At 37.1% G+C, this 18,335-nt stretch overlaps 1 protein-coding gene across 1 annotated transcript in view; it reads right to left on the reverse strand.

The window, feature by feature from the left end:
* Nucleotides 1–1,233: 1,233 nt before the first annotated feature.
* LOC143286149 (kinesin-like protein KIF9) overlaps nucleotides 1,234–18,335 on the reverse strand; it is a 17,765-nt gene continuing 663 nt past the window's right edge. The window contains exons 2-20 of the mRNA XM_076593757.1: nucleotides 18,180–18,335; nucleotides 17,556–17,709; nucleotides 16,946–17,129; nucleotides 16,180–16,263; nucleotides 15,856–15,948; nucleotides 15,261–15,473; nucleotides 14,566–14,643; nucleotides 12,174–12,242; nucleotides 10,580–10,684; nucleotides 9,663–9,718; nucleotides 8,913–9,003; nucleotides 8,132–8,295; nucleotides 7,359–7,538; nucleotides 6,307–6,392; nucleotides 5,977–6,099; nucleotides 5,217–5,396; nucleotides 4,621–4,739; nucleotides 3,895–3,999; nucleotides 1,234–3,434 (exon numbers count right to left, since the gene is read on the reverse strand). The exon at nucleotides 18,180–18,335 is cut by the window's right edge and continues 10 nt beyond it. Of these exons, the coding sequence (XP_076449872.1) occupies nucleotides 3,321–3,434; nucleotides 3,895–3,999; nucleotides 4,621–4,739; nucleotides 5,217–5,396; nucleotides 5,977–6,099; nucleotides 6,307–6,392; nucleotides 7,359–7,538; nucleotides 8,132–8,295; nucleotides 8,913–9,003; nucleotides 9,663–9,718; nucleotides 10,580–10,684; nucleotides 12,174–12,242; nucleotides 14,566–14,643; nucleotides 15,261–15,473; nucleotides 15,856–15,948; nucleotides 16,180–16,263; nucleotides 16,946–17,129; nucleotides 17,556–17,709; nucleotides 18,180–18,335 (2,354 nt within the window). The 3' untranslated portion in view covers nucleotides 1,234–3,320. The remainder of the gene's footprint in view (nucleotides 3,435–3,894; nucleotides 4,000–4,620; nucleotides 4,740–5,216; nucleotides 5,397–5,976; nucleotides 6,100–6,306; nucleotides 6,393–7,358; nucleotides 7,539–8,131; nucleotides 8,296–8,912; nucleotides 9,004–9,662; nucleotides 9,719–10,579; nucleotides 10,685–12,173; nucleotides 12,243–14,565; nucleotides 14,644–15,260; nucleotides 15,474–15,855; nucleotides 15,949–16,179; nucleotides 16,264–16,945; nucleotides 17,130–17,555; nucleotides 17,710–18,179) is intronic.

Raw genomic sequence — 18,335 nt, forward strand, 5'->3', positions numbered from 1 at the left:
GGTTGTGGCAGCTTGATGACCCTTTCTTGATTTGCATGTCTGGAGGCCGTGACCTGTCTGTGTCATTTTAAGATGCGCGTGTCTGGGGTCCGCAGAGCTGATAGAGCGTGCTGGGGACAACGAGGAACGAAGTCAGTTTTAGTTTGGGTTTCGTTGCCTGTTTCAAACTATAGTTCTTTTTGTTTGTTTGCTTTTCAAGAAGAGGGAGAAAAATACTTGCCTGGCACCAGTTTCTTTCTCTCTTTGGTAGGAAGCGTGAATGATGTGGCGGTGGCGGAGATGTGAAAAAACACGAACTCAAATCTGGTCACACATGTGACCACACACACACACATGCAAACATTGTCAACGGTTCTCAGCCACCAGATGCTGATGTCACATCGTCTGTCTGGGTTTCTTTCAGTTGTTTACCAAAACAGTACTGCCCCTCCAGGAAGGCCAGAGTCCGAAATATTGGGGAAACCATATGGACTTGCTGGCTTCTGTCCTCAGTGGGTGTATGTGTGTGTGTGTGTGCGTGCTTGATACCCCCCCTTCAATCCCCGCCTCCACCCCCCCACGCCCCCTCCAGCACCCCCGCCCCACACACACATCAAAGTTGTTACCACATTTTATCATTCAAAGACCAAAAGACCATGTTCAGTATTAAAATGTTCTGGTTAGACCTAATTCAAATTGATACATGTACAACAAATCGATCATCTACCATACATCCCATTTCATCCAGTGTATGCGCGCACACACACATTTTTGTAGGTCTCCAAACCATATGGATCATATTCTATTAACAGTAATGCATCAATTTGTCATTTATAATTTCAGGTTAAATGAAGGTCACTTTACACTGCATGGATACTTTCTTCCTAGAGGAATTTACTGAAATTGGTCATCTATATCTGCCTACACCTTTTACTTACTTGTGTGCATGAAGTTGTGTGTATCAACCCACATTGGCTTGTAGTTGTGTCCCCATGGCTTGAAGGAGAATGACCAATTGCAATGTTTTCAACCAGCTGAATGTATACCACTGATAGCTTCATTAAGTTCTCATACAGTAAAGTATATTTTGAACACACACATTTTATTTATGTGTGTGTATGGATCACGAGAGCAACAGAGAGGAGACAGCATGAATGTATATTATATATGTGTGTACTTTAGCGTGTACGTGTGTCTGTGTGTGTGTATACACGAACACATATATATAAAATGTAACAAGAACACATATTCAAAAACTGATATGTAAATTTATTCAGTTTTGAGCCACATTTCTCAACAATACATCACACAAAACAATACGTGCATATTCATGTATTACCCAGATCAGTGTGGCAATAAAGTGTTCATGGGTTTTGTTAGAGCAAACATGAACCAGATTAGGTGTACCTTAGCTAAGGAACAAATAGGTATAACACTAAATTCTCTTATCAAAGAAAAAAGAAAAGAAAGAAAAAAGAAAATAGAGCTTTCATGAATTCCATATTTCTATGTATCAAAATATATGAAAGTATTTATGATTTGTGTGAACATGAGTGAAAATTATGCTTCTGCATATTCCAACTGTACAAAAGAAGCTGACACATATAAATAAAAAACAAACAAAGAAACAGATGCATATTATCTCAACAAAAACAAAAAGTAATAAACAAACAAACAACCCCCCTAAAATAAATTAAAACTGACAGGTTTTGAAATAATAAGTTGTGCACATCTGTGTTCATGAAAAGAAATACTAAATCTCAAAATATTTATAAAGTAGATACAAGATCTAAATCTTTGTACATAATAAAGTTTTAAAATTGATGGAGATATACAGGGGGAAACGGAAAGTATGCGAGACAAAGACATACAGAAAGTTATATGTGGTTTTTAACAATAAATACAAATGATTTTAAAAACAAAACACAAAAAAAGAGCGAAAACATAAATGCTACCTTACAGCCTATTTTCTGCAAGCAGTGTTTAAGTGGCAGTCAGTATTCAAGCAGAATCTTTTCATGATTTTTTTTTGTCCTTTGTTGATATAAAAACCTTATCATCTGCACCACATGATATAATCACAGCTGCACATAATATAATCACAGATAAGCTTTCAGTGTAAGGACATATTAAACAAAGCTGTCCAGTTCCATATTTAAATTTGATGTCATATAAACCTTCTTCATATAAACTTCCTATACAGACAATAAATAAAATAGAGGCAAAGTAAAATCAACAGCAGTGTCTATCTGATCCCAAAACCCAGGAATGGATGCAGGAAAAACAGAATATCTCATATCTCAAATAGCCTGAAAAATTGAAAAGCTGTTGTCCATTACCCTGCCTTGTTAAAAAAAACCCCATCTTCATTGGCATGTAGAATGCAAGTCATGATCCTAAACATTTACCTGCTTTCTGTTTTCCTTCGAAGTAAATGCCCATGTTTCAGACACACTAATCAAACATGGTGGGGTGATGAGAGGAAGGGTGGACAGAAGAAAGAAAAAAATATGTACCTGTTTACCTGAGGCTGTCAAGAAAATGGGACTTGTGCAAAGCACACAGGAGACATGTTTTCCATCATCTGACAAATGAATATAAAAAATGAATAAATAAATGAAAAAAAAACATGGGACAAAGGACAACTCGGAAAATATATTTCTGTGTGCTGTGTGAACAAAATCTGATTCTAACACACACCCTTTTTCATTTCTGTAAAAGTGCATGGGTTACTGGAAGAATTTTTTTTTTTAAGTACTGAAACTAGGAACACACATTTAAGAAACCAAAAACAGTAACTGAATAAGCAAACCTCTGACACCAAACTGAAAATCTTTACTGTTGTGAAAGACCAGCAATGGCTATCCATCAAGTGATGTGTTCTGTTTTAAAACTATGACTTCTTTTAAGCAGAACTCACTCTGCTTCTATACACAACTCTTTACAATAAAAAGACACCAACAATTAATTATTTTTGTAAACTCTTGCAGGTGGTGTTACAATCAAGCTACTTAGTGCATATCTACTGGTAAATATTATGTCTTTTCACTCTTATAGTACTAACCTAATTAATGTCTTTTTGAACCCTCCTTTGCAAATTAAGAATTGGTTAACAGTCCATGGATTTCAACTTCATGATTTATTTTCTTATGCTAGATTCATGTACCAAGCAAAAAATGGGAAAACTGGTCATAATGCCTAGGTGTCAAAATCCGTGAGTTTGAAATGCATAGCCAGACAGTCTGAAATGCACCAGCACTCAAATACATCTTTCCAGGATCTGTGCAGGTGTTGTTGGTGTTCCAGTGATGGACTTGAAGTGTATGGAGGGGTGGAGTTCCCTAGTACTGGACTTGAAGCATGCTGGGGGGCTTGTTCCGGAAGTACATTGTGGGTGTGCCAGGCTGTCTGTGGTAGCTTGGCTGAGGCTGGGACATGGCTGACTCGTAGGTTTTCTGAAAACAGTAATCATGAAGCACTGAAGATGCATCTAACCCTTCAAAAAAACAAAACAAAAAACAAAACAAAACAAAATAAAAATAAAAAACAACAACAACAACAATATATATATATATATATATTGGCAATATATCTGACAGCATTGTACTATCCAAATCAAAACCAAATTTTAATTGTGGTACAAGTCACAATTATATATTTTAAAAAAAGGAATATCCATAATTTTTTGTTTCCATTTAACAATTTATCTCTTATTCTAACTCATTCCTAACAATGAGCAATATTCAAAATACATAACATTATCTTGTGTGTGTGGGAGGGTTAGCATGTGTAGGTGTCTGGGTGTGTGTTTAGGCATGTGATTTTTCTAAATGTCCGTCAATGTTTTTCAAATGTCTGTTTTCATGAGCTAACGAAACACATGAAACGAAATAAACACTGGATCAAAGATCTCACCCTTCGCTGTGTGCGCATTTTGGCATTGTAGAAAGCTGCAGAATCAGGGTTGTTCATCAGCAGCTCCATTTGCAGTCGATCAAACTTTTCTCCTTCATCCTCCGGCTGGAAAACAAGACACCACTTGTCATCACTTTTGTGGAAAGACAAAGCTGACAATTTATCAGTGTGTGTGTATGGAGGGAGTGGGAGGGGGGCCGATTCAGGATGAGCTGCTTGATGTAGTGCCACGGAGGTGATAAGGATGATGGGGTGGCAAAAAAGAAAGAAAGAAAAAAACGATGAAGGTGCATCAGGCATGAAAACACTTGAAACACACAAAAAAGAAGCAGGGGTCCAGGTATCAGAGGCTGAAGTGGTTACTGGACAATTTCAGAACCTCAAAATAGGCATTAGGATGAATGTATAAAAGATTGTGTGATGTCTCCTGAAAAGAAAAGGGTTCTAGCACTTCAAAATGGATAAGACAATGTAAACTTATGTGAGGCCCTCTGAAACTAAAAGAGTTCTAGCATTTCAAAGTCTAAAATTTGGATATCAGAATGCAATTTTGTGTGAGGCCCTCTGAAACTAAAAGGGTTCTGGCACTTCAAAGTCTCAATATGAATATCAAAAGCTTGCGTGAGGTCCCCCATATACTAGAAGAGTTATAGCCCTTCAAAGTTTCAAAATGGATATGAAATTGTCAGCTTGTGTGAGGCCCCCACAGTACTGCATGTCACTGACCATAGCGTTGGGATTGATGGGCAGGAAGACACCTGGGCGCTGACCAAGTCCTGCTGCCATGCTAGTCTGCTCTTCATCTGACTGGCTCAGGAAGCTCTCCGCATACCACTTGTCAAATTCTGAAGCATGCATTGAACCGTCAAACTTGTTGATTATAATAGTCTGTCCCAAGTCTGTCTGCTGTATGCTCTTGAGTGCATAGTGGAAGTTTGGGGAAGTGTAGAGCTTGGGCAAAATTTATGGAGTGTTTTAGTTCAAATGTGTGTGTGTGTGTGTGTGTGGGAGGGGGTGTGTGCATGTGTGGAAGCATGTGTGTTTGTGTGTGGAAGCATGTGTATGTGTGTGCACATAGAAATATGCAAATATGTTAATGAAAAGAGAAATGGATGCGGCTCACAGCTTTCTATCAATCAATATAAACTTTTTTGTTCATTGCAGTTTGATTCTTTTTTAAATTCGCCCAATGCCAACATACATAAAAGGATGAGTATGAGCACACCCAAAACATCAGCACATAAGGAGACATGTACAGACACACTCTCACATACACACACAATGGCAAAAGCCCCGCCTGTCACACCCCAACCCTATCTCACCATTGAGAAGCTTCTGACGACACTGGTCCACCAGCTTCTGACAGTACTGGACCTGAGTCTTCAGGCCCTTCAGCTCCTCATGGTCATTGCGGTATGTAGTCTTCAGGTCCTTCAGCTTCTGGATTTCCAGGAATTCATCCTCAGTTATAATGATGTCACCGTCATCATTGTACACAGGACCTAAAAAGAAAAAAAGAAGAAGAAAAAAAAAAAAAAGCAGTGTGATAATGGTTCATTTCTTATCATTGTTACTGCTGTAGTTCTGCTTCTGATCACTGTTTTCTGTTTGTGTTGCTGCTTTGACAATTTTTCTTTGGGTTAACTGGTCAGTATCAATTGTACAGTACTGATGGGATAGGCACTTTTCAACTCAGAAATAACAAATATAATTATTATGTCATTCTTCAATATTGTGACTAAAAAACTCTTTACTTCTGTTTAGAAACAAAAGCAAAAAAGACAACAACAACAAAACAGTATATAGCTGACTCCTATGCATTAACGATTGCCTTTTTTGACAGAGCAGAAGAATCTTAGCATAGATAAGCACTTTGTCTTGCCCTCTTGTTTTACCTTGGTTTTCTTTCAAATCAAATTACAGTTCTTTTTACCAAATCTTTTCAGTCATTCTATGGTTTCAGCTAGTTGAATGGAAAGTGGATAAACATCCTTAAGAAATACTGGAAGAGATTCTATGGGGAAACAGTTTCTTCCAAATCTTGAATGATCAGCTGAGTGAGCAGCAGATCTGAAAACTTACCCTCCGCCTCTCTGTCAATTCGGAGTTTGTCCAGTGTCTGCCTTGTGCTGTCAATGTCCATTTTGGTGTTGTTGATCTTTTTGGCCAGGTCAGAGTAATACCTCTTCTTCGATGCCAGCAGTTCTGTAAAATAAAACATCCTACACTGTGCATATCACTGCTGTGAAAAAAAAAGATATACTGTATTCATTTCATCAAATCAAAAGTTATTCATTGCCATAAAAAACAGGTGTGTGTGTGTGTGTGTGGTGTGGTGTTGTGTGGTGTGGTTTGGTGTGGTCTGTGTGTATGTATGTGTGTGTGTGAGAGAGAGAGAGAGAGAGAGAGAACCTTTGTTCTCAATCAGGATCCTGTTGATTTCACTGCCTCTTTCCTGTTTGAATTCTTCAAAAGCTGTGGTCCGGCTTGGTGGAGTGCTGCAAAATACAAAAACACAAAAATTCTATGATAGTCTATGATGGCAATGACAAATCTGGTGACCACAATGACTGATAAAATGATGACACTGAGAGGCAGGGTACTGCAAAACAGAATATTTGACTTTGCCATGCGATCATAAAATAAACTGAAAATGAAAACACATACACTGAGCTTGGAATTGCACATATACACTCCTTCACTCTCTGGTTTAACTCAATCTACTGCAGGTATGAGCTAACTCATATGATTACTTCCCCTGTGGACCAGGTACGAGTATTCTTGTACCAACACACCATTTGAATTTCGTTTATTCTTACTTGTACAGTTGGAATTCTAAATGAACCATTTACCGATTCTGGAAGCATGAAAACGAAGCTTTGTTTGACCGATAACGTCAACAATTGTCCATTGATTTTCGCCCTAATAGTGAACCACATTGTTTTTTCTGAAGTGGTCTCATGTAGTGCTGATCCAGGTGAGATGTAGCAGGCATGTAGCTGAGGGGTAGAATGACTTAGGACAATGCATATTTCCAGAGTAAAACAGAACAAAGACAAGACAGAAAATGAAAGATCTGAATCAGTAAATGAAGTTTTTCTTACACAAAGAGAAAATATTCATGCTTTACTAACATGGACAGTCAAAAGAACAAATTAAATATTTCACTATTAACATGGAGCTTTCACATGCTGCCAAAAGAACAGCCTTTTCTAGAAATAAAAGGGAAACAGTTACCCTTTAACTTTCAATATAAAAAGGGAACTGTTATCCTTATTTTTATGCAGCTTTCACAAGCAATATAATGCTCCTGCAGTATGCATTTGGTACTCTGGTGACTCAATCATCTGTTGTTTGTATCTTTTTCTTCTTCCTCTTCTTCTTTTGTGTGTGCATTTTTTTTAAGAAGCTACCCACAGAACAGCCTCTTTCTGAATAAAAGACAGAAACAGAAAGTTACCCACCTTGGGCGCGGCACTTTCTCGGGCCTGGAGGTGGCACCAGCAGAACTGACAGGCGACGCCGACCCCTCTCCATCCTTTTCACGCTCCCCTTGTGATCCATGGGGGGACTTCACTTCGCGTTCCCGCTCTCCCTTGGCACTCTGTGATGGGCTGGAGGAAGTCTTCACTCCAGGAGGGCTGCTGCTTTGGAGAATATCAATGGATGAATTATGTTTCATATGACGGTGGGCTAAAAGACAGGTCTTCAGAGACAGTATAATGATTTGTTTGTGTTAATGAAAAAAAAAAATCCAATATACATTAACTGTCATATCACAAACAATTATTTAACAGCATTACAAAAGATATTTGGAAGAATGCTTTCAGATGGATTGCAGGATAATAAGAGATTCAAATCTGAAAAACAATACAAGTGAATTAAAAACAAAATCTGCTGCAAGTTTATTTGTTTTGTTTTTTTCAGTAACAGAAATATTGTGCGGGCTTAAGAAACGTGACTTAGACATGCACAGACAAATTACAAAGTCTCACCTAGAGTCATTTGCTTTTCCCTCTAATTCCCCAAGAAAAATGTGAACATACGCAAACAGTGTGGCACTCTTGTTTCAAAGTCTGTGAACACCATTCTTTCTCTTCCAGACTTTGGCTGTTTTCATCATCATTCCTCTTCTTCAGATTTTGCAACTTCAAATATTATGTTTCTGTGTCAAAAAAAAATCTCAGCAACGCAATGACAGTCCATTCCATTTGCTTCATGAACTGCAAAGGTTCACCTTCCTCTTCCGCTCCTCTTCTTTTCGCGGTCGCGTTCCTTCTTCTTCAGCTGTACAACTGCGGATGGCTCAGCCTTGGCAGACTTGGGAGCATTGCCAATGCCAAAGCCTGAACCGTCAGTCTCACCCACCAGGCTCCCGTCATCTGCTATGGCCACGCCAGCCTTGAAACCAAGAAAAACCAGTCCTTATACTACTATCAAGTAAACTGGCTATGAAAGGATTACTGAGTCTGCAACGCATGCAGCCTCTCTGTCTAAAGAAAAAAATTGAATGCTTATGAAGATGTGTAAGCATTCAGTTACAAACACACCAGGCATTGTGTGCAGACTTCGGTATGTCTCATGAATGTGTTGGTGACTTGGTAATTGGTGACAGCATGATGCTTCTGATTCTGGGGCAGCCTTATGAAAGATAAGATGCTTGCAAAAATAATACAGTTTCAGTATGACTCATGTGAAAGATCATAAGAAAATGTTGGAGCAATGTGTATATATTATGTTTGAGACAATCATGATAGTACACAAATATCTACACCAGCTAAAAGAACTGTATGATGGTTTAGATGATAATTAAAGGTACTACACTTTAAATATATGCAGACCAGTAACCGAGTTGTTTCACAGTGAATAGATAGCACACTTCTACTCTGCACATGCTGACATATTGTTCACAATGAAATATTTATCTACTTCAGCTAGGAGACACATACTTTACTTTCTAATTCAACTGCTAACATGTATACTGGCAATGAAAGCCAATGCTAACAATACAGTTTTACCTGCTGAGCAGCAGCGATGGCTGCACTGTCACCCTTGTCAATCAGTGTGAACTTCTGCCGGAGTCTTTCCTCCACATCCTGCACCATTTGTCTGATAACAAAGAACTCTTCTGTGAGAATAACTGTCATCATCTGTGTGTTTTGTGCATGCACATGTGTGTGTGTGTGTGTGTGCGCGCGCGCGTGTATGCACTCTCCATGATGTGAGGATGGTGACTGTTTCTTTGTGGTTGATTCTTTTTCTTGATGATTATTGCTTTTCTTTTGTAAAATGTAATTTGTGAAGTGTTGTGAGTGACTTACTGTTATCTGCATCTTCTTGATTATTGTTGTTTCTTTCTTGTTGTGAGTAATTTGTGAGCCTCTCTGTGAGGAAACAGCGCTATAGAAGAGCACTTAATTATCATATTATTATTGTTATTATTATTATTATTATCATCATTATCATCATCAAAAAGAAAACTTTGATAATAATAACTGTCATTATTGTCATTATCATTCTCATCATGTAACATCAACAACACAAACATCATAAAAACAAAATATGCATAGGCACTCAAAGATAAGGAGTTTATACCAATTTGCATACAAAGGCTATTTACATATATATGCAGACAGATGTACACATTCACTCTTCATCATTTATCAAACACACTGTGCATACTGAAACATATAAATAATACATAAACAATGCATTATGTAAAACTGTGAGGGATAAAGACGAATAACAAAGAAAGCATGAAAACCTACCCATAGATTTCACGGAAGGCTTCAAACGTTCCTTGAATCTGTCTCAAGTTGACAATCTGAAAGCAAAAAAAAAAAAAAAAAAAAATCCATAAAGATCAAACGTTCCTTGAATCTGTCTTAAGTTGACAATCTGAAAGCAAAAAGAAAAAATCCATAAAGATTGCAATATTTTTCTGCTCCAAAGAACTTTGATGATGACTAAGGCATCCATTCAAAACATGCACTATCACCAGTAACACCAACAAAAAAAGCCATTTTCTTTGCAGTAAAAAAAATATGAAATAACAGTAAAGGCTAGTGCATGGATAAAAACCTGTAAAACTGTGTATCTCAACTGTCTGGTTTTAAAGTTTTATCTCCTTCATGAAAGTTTGCTCTATTTGTTTTTCTGTCTTCACACACCATCATGGAATCCATCAATCTCATTATGAAAGCACATCAGTCTTGATCTGAAGCCTTTCAGACATGCAACTATGACCTGTACAATCCTCCCTTTTAATCCTCCAACGCATATTCCATCTTATTTGGCTCAACATGTTCCATGGGTCAAGAAAGACCCATTCTACACAGCAGCAGTTCATTCAATACCCCTCCCATGCTTCATTCATTACAAGATATCCAAACTTTTTTCATGATAGCAGTACGTACCCTCTGCTATCAACTGTGCATGAAAGAGAGCCATACATGACCTCTAGGAAACATTGTTGGACTTGTGCTTCTGTGTCTCTAAACAACCCAAATTCAAGCCAGTCATCGAAACAGAGCCAAAAACACTTATTACTGGTGAACACTAGATCTGAAGTCAAATGACTAACAAATTCTGCCTAGGCACCCCCTTTTAAACCACCCCTCCCCCCCTTTTTTTTCCCTCAAAGCCGGTTGTCCTTATTAATGTCCAGATCTAATCAATGGCTTACATCAATCTCATCCAGGTTACCCTCCAGGAAGCGCCGACACTGTTGTCGAATCTCAAACTTCTGCTGCTCTGACAGGGGTTCATAGGTCACCTGACTGCGATTGGTCTGAAGAAATTAAAAAATGAAACAAAATCACATTCAATATGCTCAGTCTGATTTTTAGATGTATTTGGGAAAAATTCTCGCCAAAGAATTCAGTTTCAAGGGGGAAATGAGGGGGCAATACTGTTGTAGATTAGGTAATGAAACTTCACTGATCTACAAACAACACACACACACACACACACGCACACACACACACATGTTCACACACAATATAATATACAGCTTGAATATCTTTAAACTTAAATCAACAAAATACAAAGAGCTCTATAGATTACTATATTATGATGAGAAATAGAAATTATAATATTTCACTTTATCTGAAGTCAAAACTGTAACTGTAAATATGTAGATACAGATTATGATTAAATCAACCATACATCACATCTCAAGACTGAAGAGAACAGCATTTGTATAAAGAATAAAAGAGAAAATTAAATAAACAGGAAAAAATACAAAAGCAAACTAATAAAGAATTTGTTTTTTTTAAAGACAAGAAAAAAACCAACAAAATGTTCTTTCAACAACAACAAAAAACCCAACAAAAATGCACTTTAACTTAGATGCAAACCTTAGAAGGTGTAGCACTTGTACAGGTAGTCTTAGACTGTCAAACGTGTGAAATTCTATTGGTTAATAAAGCTTAACTAAAGTTCAAAATTTTAAAGGTACACAAATATACTGAGGTTTTTTAAAATAAGAAAAATTAAAGCACATAACAATCAAACAAAGAAAAGAGAAACAGAGAATAAACTGGTGATCCATATTGTATCAATGCAGCTATTTCTAGAATGCACCAAGTTAGAAGAATGGTTGGCACCACTAATTCGTACGACCCCAATAGAATAATGAATATCATTTCTGTCCAGCCAAGCTCCTACCAAATGTTGAGTGCTACTGGCACAAGTAGGAAGACTGGAACCACAAAGTCAAGTGTCATCCAATTTTAAAGATTCACATTTGTGAGTATCATTAAAATTTCCTGACCAAAACTGCATGCAAGGTCTGGTTATATCAGAATATATTGTAAAAGAAACTGTACAGTGCAAACCTGTCAGGTACCATTAAACTACAATTTATCTCCATATCAATGCATATCACTATCATTCTTACCTTTGTCAACCATTACACACGCACGTGCACGAGCACGCGTGCAAACACACACACACACTCTTAACAGAAACAACAACAACATCAACAAAATCCAAAATCTGTGAATATTCATCTGGAAATTCTTCAGATGAACCAGCTAAATTCAGGAAAAATTAGTCTCAGAAATCTCTAAAACAAAAACCTATGTGCTGTGTGTCTGACAGATATAAATTCCTTCCATACAAAGACAAAAAAAAAGAAAAAAGAAAAAAAGACAGACATATTCTGTGTACATAATATGCACATATGTGCATTCACGTATGTTGTTCCTACTCAAGGGCATGAGGCATGTTTTTATGTATTGTTTCATCAACAGTGCTCATTCACACAAGATACCTACCAGAGTGTCATGCATTGCCAGCTCTGCTTTCAGGTGACTGATTTCCCGCTGCATCTTCTTTACCAGCAGCTGAGGATTAAAAATAAGCTGTGTTGATAACAGTAATCATGATATTAATACTAGTGATAATAATACTAGTGATACTACTACTACTACTACTGATGATGATGCTGATGATGACGAAGACGAAAAATTAATGGAACATCAAAACACAAACAAACCGCAATTTAAAATCAAACTTAAATTTCATGCGTTCTAAACATTTACAGATTTACTCATGATCACACAAAAGTCAAATACGAGGGATTCCAATGAATGATTCCTATATCTATATGCTCATACACTTAACCCCTTATATATATTCATTATTCATTAGATCGTTGTTAATATTCTATGTAATTAAAATCACATCATATAAGAGAGAAGCATGTATATTTAAAAAAAATACATATATAAACACTCATTAATTGAAGGTTCTCACAGAAATACACAGCAAAATGGTTCCTTTAAAACACACACCCCTAACCCCAACCCCATCCACTTTCATTCACTCACAGAAACTAGAAAATGAAAAAAACCCCAAAAACAACAACAACAACAACAAAAAACATATTTCTTAATAACATTTCATTTCCCCTGCACTTGAACATTGTGAAAACAATCCACAATCATAAATAACCAAACACTGGTATGCAAATTAAAGAATAATTACGTATCACCTGGTTAAAAAAAAAAAAGAAGAAAAAAAAAAAAAGAAGCAACACTCAAACAGTACAAAATGCAATGAAAAGTCACCATTAAGCCAGTGGGCTGAATCAAACACCTAAAACTGAAAAACAAACAACAGTGTCTGAAATTACACAAACAATGTGAGTGCATTCCATTCCTTTTCTTCATGATTTATGACAGCAGATCAAGACTGTTTATCATTTAGATACACAATGCACAAAATAAAATTTCAAAGTAATTGTGTCTGCTCCATCTGAATAACAAGTAATTCAAAACTAAATACCTACAAAAACAATCTGACAACAAAAAAAAAAAAAAAAAAAAAAAAAGAGAGAGAGAATGAATAATGACTCAAAATAAAGTGGCATCTGTGCTCACTGGAACAGTCCAAAACTGCTGTATATAATCAGTGATATGAACCCAAGTACTGTCAATGTACAACATCCTTGATGCAGTGTCACCTGACAGCATGACCACACAAAGATGACAAAGCACAAACAAGCCAAGAATAAGAAACACAAACACTGGCAGCAATATAGTGTGGTGTAAACGATTATGCATCAATCTAAATCAACCAGTCACAAATCATCATAGTCAGGGCCATACCCTTGGCTAGACAGTGTGGAAGATAAAAATTAGTATCCATCTATCCTTTTTTTGTGTGTGTGTGTGTTGTATTTTCCATGCCATTTCAGTGGCATTACCTTCAGACTGCTCTTTGCAAATACCCATTATACATTGCAGCTATTTTTTTTACAGTGAAATCCTACAATCCTGGCAGGACCATTGCCACCTTTGAACAATGTCCACTCTAACTGGCCATTTCCAGACCTAAGATGACCGTCAGCCATTCTCTTTCATTTCTTCACAGTCTATATCTTTCAGAAACTACATTACACCAGGTCTCAAAATTCTGTTGAGATTTGCAAACTTTACAAAGAGTGGACACGAAATCATATTGTCACTGACAAAAATCTGCGTTGTGTTAGCTTAATGTGACACAAAGAAAGTACTGGCTTTTGTGATGTTTTCATGCCCAGCTGTAAGATACATGTGAACAGACAACAAAACAAAATCGGTAATGTAACAAGGAATAATAAAATCATGCATCTGAAGTCACTCAAACGGAAAGTGATCACAGCCATCTCACCCTCACTTCATGACTTTCTCTGCAATATTTGCAAGCCTGGGGAAGCATCATGATAGCAAATACAGATTTCAGTCTCAGTTTTACCTACCACACAATGCTAGGGACAAAGGTTTTTTTTCTGAAGTCCAAATTCACTTCAGGTTCTATCGAACTGTCCAATTTAAAATGTTCTGATGCTTTAGCTGCTAAAAAATCATTGGTATATTTTCTCTTCTAACCAGCAAATGAATGGTTTCTTGTGCAAGGAAAAAAAATTCAGTATTTCAGAAGTTCTTCCACTTATGTAATGCTGGCAAATGAAAATTAAATGACAAGAGAAGTAAACAGTGCATTCATTTTTTTAACAGTTTCTGTGAAGTCACTCCCTCTTTGTTTACTTGTATGTTTGTGTGTCAGCTTTGTTTCATAAGTTTATTGTTTGATTTTTCACTGAAATGTGGCCATGATCAGGGCACCTTATGATTCAGTGAGGTCTTTTGTTTTACTTATCAAATGTGTACAGCAGCTACTTACCGCAGGATCATACACTTCGTTGATCGCCGGCTCATTGGACACACACATCATGCGAGTTGCAAAACGCAGGGTGGACACCTGCGAACCCCACAACACTTTATGAACTGTAGAAAGTATGTTTAAAGTCATAAACTATGGCAGGGCTGCATTGGGTAAAGATAAAATTTCCTGTAATTGTAAACACTTCTCAGGAGAGAAAACGTGTGACTTTTTTTCCTGCAAGGGATACTGTTTATTCTCACAAAACATGCTGGAATTGCAAGCTGCATGAGTTATACAATTTAGTATGTCTAAAAAAAAAAATTGTACTGAGGATCAGTATCATGTGAATGAATGATAGTTGATAGAAACATGCTTCTAAAATCAAATCAAATAAAATGAAAACAGCAACAAAAAAGAACCCAAAACAGAGAGATGAAATAAAATGATAAATGAAGTAATAACTGATTTTTCCCATACTCAAGCATGAAGTGAACAATCACTGAAAGAAGAAAACAAACAAATCTTTCCTTTTGTAACTTTAATGCTTCGAAGCGTTCATGACACAAAACATTTTGTCAACAACTGGTGAATCAAGTCTTCAAATAAATCAATCATATTATCATTATTTTGCATTTTTTAACAATGATACCCAAACCAACGAGCCGGCCCCCAAAACCACCCCACCTTTCCCCCCTCCCTCCACGCCCCCTCACCGTCTCCTCCAGCTGGGCTCGTTCCCCCCAGATGTTGGCAATTAGGACAGTGTTGCAGTTGCCACCGATGGAGTCCTTCAGGTAGTGGGTCAGCTTGGACTGACGGAAGGGGATGTGCTCCCGGTGCCTGTCAGACAGCGCGATCACCACTTGCTCCAGGAACGACAGCGACTTGTTGATGTACATGGCCTCCGTCACCATCTTGCCTTCCGACTGATAGCATGAGAAATATATGAGGAAAATATTCAGTGATGGTGATTTTCTTTTTTTTTCTTTTTTTTTTTTTTTTTTTTGTGTCCATTTTTGTCCTTTACTAGTCTATATAGTCACAGAATATTTGATACAAATACTTAAAAAAATATATGGTATACTTATTCTCTCAGAACAATTCAAATAATGTAAATGGTAGGGTAAAAAGTCATTTGAAAATTTAAACCACATATTCAACAAATCATGTCAAGTTATATAAAACAAATACTATAAATAATGATATACAATATACATTCAGAGAACATGTTCACACACACACACACACACTCATACACACAAACACAAACACATGAACAGCACAAGCAAAAGCAGAATTCAAAATTACCTTGGATTTTCCAATACGTTCAGAACCAGCCAAGTCCACGAAGTTCAGCTTTGACACAGTGTACTTGGCGCTCGACTGCACTCTTGATCTTGACTAGAAATAGATGGGGAAAAAAAGACAAAAGTCATACAGAAAATATAAAAACTTGCAGAAAGACTGCAGATAAAATGGGTAGGCCAAATTTCATTTTCTGTTATATAATAGACCACATTTGATTAAAAAAAAAGACAAAAACAAACAAACAAAAACACTGCTTTAAAGATTCTTCAACATCAGTCATATGAAAATACACAGCAGGCAACAGAATTATAACGAATACTGCACCTCAAGGTACACTGTGAAGATGCAGTGGGATCGGGATGACATCCTGTTCAAGGAATGGGCAGCAATGGCTCTGTTTGTTTCACCCTGAAAACATTTAGAAAGCACAATGTTACAGCTGATAAACTATTGTTTATCTTCTTGCTTTTTTCTTTTCCTTTCTTGATTTTTTTTTCTTAATGCATGAAAATTTAATACTAAAACCCTGCTCAATTTGTCGACAAACACAAAACATTGATGTGTACATTAATGAGTCCATGTATCTGAATGCGCATGTACATTCACAACATGCATGCATGTACCACAAACATGCATGCACACATGTACACAAACAAACACAAAGACATGTGTATACACATGCATATAAACACAACGGTGTGTGCAAGCACACACACATAGTGAGAAATGGACATACAAACGTCAAATTTTGAAGATAATAAAAATTGTTAATGCTTTGTTCTCTGGAAAGCAAACACACAGATGCATATCCTCACCTCTCTTCTACTCGTGCCACCCTTTCACACACACACACTCACACACACTCACTCACACACACACACAGACACAGACACACACTCACAGACACACACACACATAAAAAATATATGGTAAACAAAGTGTACACATCCATACAAATACATGAACAAAAAACATGCATGTATGCACAATCTCTACACAACCATACAAACACATGAACACACAAACATACATGTACACATAATCTCCACAGAGTGTTAACCAAAGAAACATTTTAAATTATTGCAGTGACCTCAAAGAGAAGGTTCAGAGCTTCCTCCTCATTCTGAGCCAGGTGAGAAGCCAGTCCCTTCACATAGGTCCCATCCTGGTTCTCCGTCACCACCATTGGCTCGCCTGTTGGCTGAGCCTCTGACTCAGGAAGAGAGGAAAGCAGATCGTACATTGCTTCATTGTAGATTTCCAGGTAGGATATCCTGCAGTGACAGAGAAGATGTAATAGAGGTTAGCTCTATGAATGCAGTTAGTTTACAGCACATTGGTCTCTTGCATTATTGCTGTGTATCTTTTATTTTCTTGTGTGCAAGCCGATGCGCAACACTAAACTGAATTGCCCCAAAGTTGTGTGCCTTTGTTTTAAGGAGTAAGAGTGACTGCACTTGTTCACTGGCTAACATCTACATAAAAGATATAAATATGTTTGATATGAATTGGAATGAATACTTTTTAAACTGAATATCTATCATTCTGTGTGTTTTTAATTATACTCTATAACACTGAACAATAAAAACGAAATAAAGGAATACGTCCAGTGTAACATCACCGAGATAGAATAATAACTTTAATTGTTGATCATACTCAAGATATGACACAAAAAGGTAATAAAGGAGCACAACCAGTACCTGACAGTGATGCTGTACTCTGGGCGTTCCTCAATCTCCCTGAACAGCTGGGACAGGGCCCGAGGGATCATCCCCCTGTGGCGATAACTCTCTGTGGCTCCCGTGATGGTGAAGGTTTTCCCTGCACCTGTCTGCCCATAGCACATCAGGGTGGCTGCACACAGTCATTGAATGCCTTTCATCATTGATGCTTCTCTTTGCTGGATAAAGTTGACCATACTTTTGTTGTCACTGTTTCAATTTTTCCCATCTATTTTCGGTAAATTTGACTTTTTCCCATCCCTTTTTTAAAGACAAAAGAGAAAGGCAGGCAAATAGAGGGGAATAGTTTCTGTGTTTATTTGTATTTCTTGTAGCATAAGTAGTAATTGGTTTCAAAGTTATGACAGTGTACATATAATAAAGCTTAATATTTTGTCATGTACATGTATCAGATAAAAGCATCTTTGCAAGAGGACTACAAAAACAAAACAAAAAATAACAACAACAAAAAACCCAAAACACATGAAAATCTTCATTTGCCTATTCTTTCAGAAAGGGAGATACTGTACGTATATCCTTATACTAACGAAGTTATACTGAAAAAATCGTTTTAAGATGTTCACCTCAAAAGCAAAACATTACCATTGTAACCATCAAGAGCTGAGGTGACCATGTCTGATGCCACAGTGGAAAAGACATGCTCCTGAGTTGCATTATGGAAGATGCCATCAAGTTTGAAAGACCAGTCCAGAATCTGATTGTTGACAACACCTTTCTTTGGGTCTCGTTTCAAGTGAG

The sequence above is a fragment of the Babylonia areolata genome, chromosome 1, assembly GCF_041734735.1.
Source record: "Babylonia areolata isolate BAREFJ2019XMU chromosome 1, ASM4173473v1, whole genome shotgun sequence".
Lineage (NCBI taxonomy): Eukaryota > Metazoa > Mollusca > Gastropoda > Neogastropoda > Buccinidae > Babylonia > Babylonia areolata.